Genomic DNA, 8619 nt, shown 5'->3' on the forward strand with positions numbered 1-8619 from the left:
CTCGGCCTCCCAAAGTGCTGGGATTACAGGCGTGAGCCACAGTGCCCAGCCAACGTGGCTTCTTTAGATTTACAGGTCATAGAAGAATAGACATTTGCTCAAGTTGGAGACATCAGTTTGCCTCTGGGCTTCCTGGTGACCAAAGCCAAAAGAGTAAACAGTAAACACTGCCTCATACTTGCTTCAAAACTTTGTTTCACGACATTGAGAGTTCCATCTTTTCTCCTTTCTCCATTTCTGATAGAGTTTCCAGAAAAGTGGTGTGCCAACGAGGGGCCACCCTGGGAAGGCACCAGGCCCCACCTGCCAATGCCACCATGACCTTATGTAAGGAAATCTCACTGTCATCGTTACCGAGGAGGCTTTGCAGAGCCCTGTGTCCTAGAAGGAGGGGGCAGCATGTGCCATTTGTCCTGAATCTGCGGGTATCATTCTGAGAACTGGATGGGCTGCATCCATGTCACCCAGAATCCATATAGCTGACCTAGTCACAAGTTAATAATTGCAAAATTGTTTAAAAAGTTACGATGAGCTAAGTGATCCATGTATTTGGAGTTACACCAGCTCTGAGTCAACCTTTATAGACTCAAGGAGGTGGCAGCTAGTATTTGTTCCTTCCTGGTTGGCATAAATTGAATGCTTGTCAGGTAATTAGAAAGTTTTCTCCTTAAATGAATACTTATATAAACTAAAAAAACTGGTGCCTAAATTACTTTGTTTTTACATGCTTGTGATAACGACCCAACATCACCAAAAAGTATATGTGAACCGTGAATTAAGTGCAAATTGGAAAAAGCTGTAGTTCAAGAGCTGCCATGATTCCCCATCATACTTCTGTGCTATGTCAGACCAGGTGCACACTGGCCGTATTTTTATACCGTTTTGCCTCCACTGTTTTCGGTATTGTTGAAATTAATCATTTCAGCCCCTTTCTGTGTGTTCTTAGCATCTAACATGGTGCTTCTCTGTATTTGTGGAATAGCTACCATATTTCATTGCTTCTCGATGCAATTGATAACACGATATATCCCAACTTCAGAGATGCTAAAATGTGAGGAAAGTGGACATCTCAGAACCAATGAAACAGGACCTTTGACTGTAGCAGGTGCAATCTCTCTTTCTTGGCCTGGTGGTGTGGCCCCTGGAAGAGTCTGGCCATGGTGCCTGGGATCCACCGTGGTGCCTACACCCTTCACCCAGCAGTTGCCCCTGCAGAGGAAGAGAGTAACGGACCAGGAAAGAGGCCCCTGTTCCTTCTGAGACTGCAGGATCCCGTGGAAACATTCTCTGACCTCTTCTCTTCCTCGTGGAAAACGAGGACTTTCTCCCTCCTGCCTGCAGCCACCTTCACACTCATGCTTTGAATTCAGGCTTTTCGCTTGAAAGCTTTCTTTTGAGCAGGTTCACAGGGCAGCCCGCTGGCTCCTCCTCTTAAGGGGACAGGTTGCCAAAGGCTCTGGCCGGCTCTTGGAGAAGCCGTGCCCTGCTGTCACCTGAATGCCCAGGACTCAAGACCTGCAAGTAGCAAGTCGGAGCACAGCCAGAGGCCTGAAGGGCCCTGGCAGGACAGCCCCCCAGCTCCTCCTTCCTCCTCACCTGCCAGCCCGCTGCACCTGCGGTTCCAAGGCTTGCTGCTGCTCCAGTGGGAAAAGGGCGCTGCATGGGGCTAGGCTGGTGTAGCTCAGAACCCAAATAGCTCACCCCAAGTTTCTTCCTAGGCTCAAGCCTCTACTCCTGAACCCCAAACCAGGCTCAGCCCCCATGGGCTAGACAGGGAAGCAGAGGATTTGCCTGCTCTCTGGGAGTCTTCAGGAGCATGGCTGAGGCGGCCATGGTTATGGAACCAGATATCTGGTTCCTGGATTCCAGAAAGGCACCAGGCAGATGAGACCTGACTTCACCTTGGTCTGAAGGACCAGGCTAGAAAGGACATTCTGGCCTGTGAGACCCTTGGGACAAGAGCTTGCAGTCCTTGTGTTTTTTACATTCCTTTCTTACTCAAAAACGAAATACCTTTTGTTTATTCAAAATATAAAAGGAGTATTTCCTGGCTGTAAAAACTCACAATTCAGAAAAGTGTGAAGAAGCAGAACCCCTCCTAACAAAAACAGAGCTCTCATGTGTTTGGTGCTATAGAGTTTACAAGGCCTTTCCCTCCATATTAGTTCATTTAATCTGCACCATAGCTCTGCGAGGCAAAGAAAAAGAAATGACAATCAGCTTTGTGAGTATGTGCTAGGCCCTGTGTGAGCCTCTCGCCATGTGTTATCTTATTTGATCCTTACCACAACCCTCTGAAGCACAGCTGGGATTCTCAAACTTGAGTGAGCAACAGAATCACCTGGAGGACTTGTTAAAACAAATTCTTGGGCCCAGCTCCCCAGAGTTTCTGGTTAGGAGGTAGGCCTGGGATGGGCTGAGAATTTGCATTTGGCCTCAGGTGATGCTGATGCTGCTGGCCCAGGAACCACACTTGGAGAACCACTGATGTAGACGCCATGATTCTGATCGTGTAGCTAAGGAACCAAGGCTCAGGGAAGTCGTTACTTTCCTAAGGCCCACAGACAGAAACGCCTAGCAGGTATTTCCATGGAGGTCGCCTGGTTCTGGGGTCTGTACAGTTTCTGCTTCTTCCTCCTGGTTTTCTGCCTCATCCTCTGTTCCACTATGCCTGTCTTTAGGAACTAATGCTAGCTTCCCTGTTTTTACTCAGCTGGTGAGGCCAGCTGTGAACACCAAAATGTAGGCGTTTTGGCAGCCACAGGCCAAGAGCCTCCAGGATACACACAAACCCCAATTCTGCAATTCAGGAAAGATGAGAAGTAACTATGAGTGGGCAGGCCTTACCACATCCAGACAGACCCTAATGTCACAACTTCAATTAGAAGTAACTGGAACTACAGCACAGATTTAATCCAAGATAGGGGGTCGGATCGCTACCCTCAGCAGAAATCCGTGGGACTTGGGGATAGGGTTTCGGCGTGCTGGTATGAAAACCAGGCACGGCAATCACCCCTGTAATCCCAACACTTTGGGAGGCCAAGGTCGGGGGCTCATTTGAGGCCAGGAGTTCGAGACCAGTCTGGTAACATAGCCTGTGTCTACTAAAAAATTTAAAAATTAGCCTGGCATGGTGGCACATGTCCTAGCTACTTGGGAGGCTGACACAGGAGAATCCCTTGAGCCCAGGAGATGGAGGCTGCAGCGGGCAGAGATCATGCCACTGCACTCCAGCCCGGGCGACAAAGCCCTGTCTCAAAAAAAAAAAAAAAAAAGAAAAGAAAAACATATCTGGGCTGGGCACAGTGGCTCATGCCTGTAATCCCAGCACTTTGGGAGGCCAAGGCAGGTGGATCACCTGAAGTCAGGAGCTTGAGACCAGCCTGGTCAACATAGTGAAACCCCATTTCTATTAAAAATATGAAGATTAGCCGGGCGTGGTGGTGGGTGCCTGTAATCCCAGCTACTTGGGAGGCTGAGGCAGGAGAATCACTTGAACCTGGTAGGCAGAGGTTGCAGGGAGCCAACATGTGCCGTTGCACTCCAGCCTGGGCGACAGAGCAAGACTCCATCTCCAAAAAAAAAAAAAAAGAAAGAAAAAGAAAAACATGTCTGGCGTTTTCTGGCTCTCCTAAGAGTACTTTGTACCCCTATTCATCCTCAGGATTGCAGCTGGGCGTGGCAAGAAGTGGCTGGAGTGATTTGAGATGGCCAAGCCTCTCTACTTTGATAGAGACAAGAGCCCTTGGTCTATTAATTGCAGGTGCTCTCTGCTGTTTTGAGTTCTCCCCTGAGCCCTCACTGCAGCCTGCTTTTTATATTGCAATTCAGGTGTGAGGTCACACAGTGCCCTTATCACTGCTGAAGAATAGAAAGTCAAGAGTTTGCTTCCTGGCCTCCTTTCATGTATTCCATTTCTAGTTCTGTGTGGGAAGAGGTTGAAAGGGTGTCTGGAGCCCCAAGAAAGTTCATTACAGAAACTAAATATTTCCAGATACAGGACAGAAGGCAGGTGGAGGCGCGGGCCTGGAGGACTTCAGGGACATGAGAATGAGGTTTGCCCCAATGGAGGATCTCACTCTGATTTCCAAAGGAAATTCTTTAAGACGGACAATCTATTGTCTGGGAGAGGAACCGAGGAGCACAGCACAAGGAATGCACAGCGCTGCCAGGGTCACACCGAGTCCTGCCACAGCCGAGGGCTACGAGGGCCGGCCCGCCACAACAGAGAACTGGGCAGGCTGACCTGTAAGCAGGTGCCACCACAGCCACAGCCACAGCCACAGCCAGCCGCCCTGCACCCCCAGCCAGGCCACCCTCTTTCCAAGGTTTCCTGAACAGGATGGAGGGACTGGTCTCGCAGGTGCCCTGTGGGGCTGTGACAGGGGTTGGCGCACCCCGCAGGAGAAAGGCTTGTCATCCATGTTCTTCTGCCATCCCTTCGCCTTTAAGACTTTCCAGATCTTGAGCAAACAGGGATTTTCATCTGTTTCTCAACCAGCTTACATCCAAGAAGCAGCAAGCCAGTATCTGATATCATCAGGGATGAAACACCGCGCCCATTCTCAGATCGCATGATGTGCTCTCGGGTCTAGCTCCAATACAGTCATTCTTTCTGGTTGCTGTGTTTTGAACACACTGGGTTTTTTGTTTTGTTTTGTTTTGGTTTTTTTTGGTTTGTTTTGTTTTTGGGGTTTTTTTTGGTTTTGTTTTGGTTTGGTTTGGTTTGATTTTTTCTTGGGGAAGGACTAAAAAAGCTGTCAGTGTAAGGATGACTGTCCCAGCCAGCTGGAACTTTTAAACTCTTTTTATTGAATATGAAATACAGAAAAGTGTGTAGCCCATAAGCAAACAGCTGGATGAATGCTCAAAAACTGACTGCAGCACCCACACCAAGGACCTGAACCTGCCCACAACCCTTCCTGCCTCCTTCTGGTCGTCTTCATCCCACACAGGGCACATATTCTGATACCTTAGCCGGCTAGAGTTTGTCCTTAGCTCATATGACAACCTGACCTGCAGCTGCCCTCAGTTCAGAGTAAGTGAAGCTGCCAGGCTCAGCGGGATTGATGCAGGACTGATTTCGGGCGGGGAGGGTCCATGTCACATCATCCCCAGCCTCTCTCTAGTGATGCCACCTCAGCCATGCTAAGCCCAGCAGACTTTCAACTGCTGCTTCAGCACCCTAGGAGGAGCGCAGAGAGGTGGTGCTGGCCCCATCTTGGCAGTCAGATGGTCGTCCTCTCTCCAGGGAGGAGCCGTCCATGCAGTCAGCCTGGTGACTCAGCTATGAGGATGTAGGGGTAGAACTCCCTTTTTTTGTACTTTTAGAAGTCTTACCATACCTTGTGTGCCAGACAGCGGGAGGCCCCTGGAGAATGACTCAGCAGTGTACGTGCAGAGAAGCTGAGTTCTGCACCCAAGGAATACCAGCACGGAGCCTTTGGTTGAACTTGCCCCATTCAGTGCGGCCCTTACTGCTTGGAAACTGTTTCCCTCCAGCACTTATGCTGGGCCCTCTGTCTACCTGTGCAACTCTGAGCACAGGTGCTAGCTGCCAGTCAGGACATAAGGAGGAGCTGGCCAGGACCCCAGGAGGAGTTTGCCTCCTTAGCTGTCTTCCTTCTGTCCTCTCCTACACGTCCCCTCTGAGGGCTGCCTCCACATCACATGTGCCCATGTCACTAATAAAAACCAGACTTGCCTTTGTGCTTACCCCATGCATGTTCATGCGTCATTAGACTCTGCCCTCTGCTTCCTCAGCAAAGAGCTGCTCTAATTGTGCGGGGCAAGAGGGACAGAGGGCTGGCCAGAGCTAGTGGTCAGGAAGAAATGCTTCTGGATGGGTCAATGTGGCTGCACTGAGAGGCCCGCCCTCAGTGAACACCACATCATGATGAAGTTAAGATTTTCTTCCCAGCCAGGCGCAGTGGCTCATGCCTGTAATCCCAACACTTTGAGAGGCTGAGGTGGGCGGATCACTTGAGGTCAGGAGTTCGAGACCAGCCTGGCCAATATGGTGAAACCTCGTTTCTACTAAAAATACAAAAATTAGCTGGGCATAGTGGCAGGCATCTGTAATCCCAGCTACTCGGGAGGCTGAGGCAGGAGAATTGCTTGGACCCAGGAAGCAGTGGTTGCAGTGAGCCAAGATCATGCCACTGCACTCCAGCCTGGGTGAGAGTGAGACTCCAAAAAAAAAAAAAAAAAGATTTTCCTCCCACACCTTGACACAATGTCTCTGTTCCCTGTGGCCATCTCATTCTGCCCAGGTGGGCTGTAACAGAGAGACAGGACCCCGTGGAGATGTGATCTGTGTTTCTATCATACCTGAGAGGCCAGCAGAAGAGGTGGGGCAAGTTTCCTCTGATCTGGCTGGACAGATCTTGGGAACTGTTGGTCAGTGATTCTCTGAGAGAGTGCAGCTAACAGTCAGTCGGGGAGTGTGTTAAGCATACAGGTTTTTCAGGCTCCCTCTCTTTCCCAGGCCTAGCCCAAGGCCTAGAAATCTGCATTTTGGGGAAGCATTTCAGGTGATCCTGATGTGCGTGACCCCAAGCCGTAGTCTGAGAAACACTGGTCTAGACAACCCCTCACCCAGGTTCCAGATGGGGAAAGTAAGGTCCCAGGGCTGAAATGGCTCACTGGGGATCATACGGAATAAAGCCCAGAACCCAAGTGCCACTTCTTTCCATGCCTGTCACCTCCCACACACAGAACCTGCCATTCTCACTTTGTCAGATCTCTTGTCCTGGCCTTGCCTTCCCCCTCACTGCCACCACTATAAACTGGATGTGAAGACACGTAACTGGGTTTCTCCAAAGGCTGAACACCTTCCTACCTCCCTCCCATCCTTCCCTCTCCACCTCCTACCACCAAGTAACTCTTCCTAAAATACAGACTTACTCCTTGCCCTGCCCCCTCCAGGAGCACGACAAAGTGGGAAAGGCCTGCCCTGCCCCTCCACACCTCCCGTGTTTGACCCAGCCTATCTCTCTGACCTTAGAGCCAGTGACTCCCCTATAAACCCTTTTCCACATGCTTTCCTCGAACACCACCTTACTCTTTCTTGCTTCTGCTCATGTGATACCATTATCGCCTTGGCCAACCGCACCTCCTCCCTGCTCACCGAATCCTCCTTATCTTCCAAGGCCCAGGTGAAAGCCCTCCTCCTCCAGGAAGCCTTCCCTGACCATCTAGCCCTAGCACACTCATCCTCCTTTGAGCACTCAGAGCTCTGCAGCATTTGTTTATGATGTTATTATTACCTATTCTGTTCTGCTTTGAATTGTGAGCTTTAAGTAATTCCCAGCTACGGACCACAGCCTACCCTTCTATTACCCACCCACTTGGCAATGGGCTGTGCACATAATACGTACATAAGGGATGTTAGAAATAACGGAGCCATGCAGTGCTAGGGCTGAGAGGACCTTTGCCTGTAGGTAGCTGGTTGGTCAGTTCAGTGACTTTTCTATGCATCTTGGGCTGGTGAACCTCCAAAGGCTGACCTGTGCAAATTGGTATCAGATCTTTCTCCGGACGGTGCTTGCACTGTAGTCATCAACTTCCCACCTGTCCCCACCCACAGCCATTGCATCCCGTGGCTTTAACTTTGATCACATCCCTACTTGCTTAAAATGTCTCCCGTGCCAGTGAGTCAGTTCCACCCTTCTGCTACCAAAACAATCGGTCTTGTGCATCTTCTGTGGCTGTGCCCCAACAAGACGTTATCAACACTCTCGCACTTGCCAGGGGACTCGGGTGCCTGGCCTGCCACATCCATTCCAGCCAGTGACCAATGTCTAATTCACTGCAACTCTCCAGCTAAGCTGATTTCCAGCTGCTTCTCTGGCAGGTCTGCCAGATGGGGCTAACGTGCTCTTGAGACGGTCCCACAGAAAGCCCGGGCAACAAGCACACTTCGTGTTCCTCTTGCTCCATTTAAGACAAGCATCCCTCTTTCACTAAGGACTGACCAACACCTCTTCATCCATCGCTAGCTTACAATCATGGCAACAAGAAGTTAATTCTAGACATACTGACAGCTTAAGTTCTGGGACCTGAGCCAAACTTTCAGAAAGGAGCCCTTTCTTCTTTGTTTATTATAGGATATGTGTCCTGCAAGGGAGAAAGGCTCTCTCCTGCCCAGGACCCTTGCAGTCTGGAGGTGGGGCAAGTTACCTCCGAATCTTGGAGGTTTGGTAGAAATCCTTGCAGGAATCTGAAGGCTTGACGCTATGACTGACAGTCCAGTGTCCGGAGCAGGCTCTCCTGCCTGGAGAAAGTGTGGTACGCAACCCAAGTTGAAGCGTTCCTAGGAGATGCCTTTGTATTCTCTTTCTAGAATACCAGAACTGTTCTTCTGACCCCTCAAAATCACCTCCACAGAGCATGAAGTTTCTGTATTTCTCATTAAATACAACCATTTCTGTTTTCTTTTAAACAAAAAAGTATTTAAAATCTCTACTTACCAAGATAAGTCCACTTGGAACCTACAAAGAACAAAACACACTAAGTAAGTACAATGGAACCAGATGAGTAACGGAAAATACTACAGATTTTATTTTGATATGAGTGAAATTGAAAAGGAGGTCGATGCCCAGAAATTGAAACTTTTTT

At 49.6% G+C, this 8619-nt stretch overlaps 1 protein-coding gene across 3 annotated transcripts in view; it reads right to left on the bottom strand.

Annotated features, from left to right (window-relative positions):
• Positions 1–8619, bottom strand: part of CA12 (carbonic anhydrase XII) — a 59415-nt gene that overhangs the window by 44125 nt on the left and 6671 nt on the right. For all 3 annotated transcript variants that reach the window (XM_011967779.1, XM_011967770.1, XM_011967763.1), the window contains exon 2: positions 8472–8492. In XM_011967779.1, coding sequence (XP_011823169.1) covers positions 8472–8492 — 21 coding nt within the window. The remainder of the gene's footprint in view (positions 1–8471; positions 8493–8619) is intronic.

This window comes from Mandrillus leucophaeus, unplaced genomic scaffold (genome assembly GCF_000951045.1).
Source record: "Mandrillus leucophaeus isolate KB7577 unplaced genomic scaffold, Mleu.le_1.0 Scaffold12, whole genome shotgun sequence".
Lineage (NCBI taxonomy): Eukaryota > Metazoa > Chordata > Mammalia > Primates > Cercopithecidae > Mandrillus > Mandrillus leucophaeus.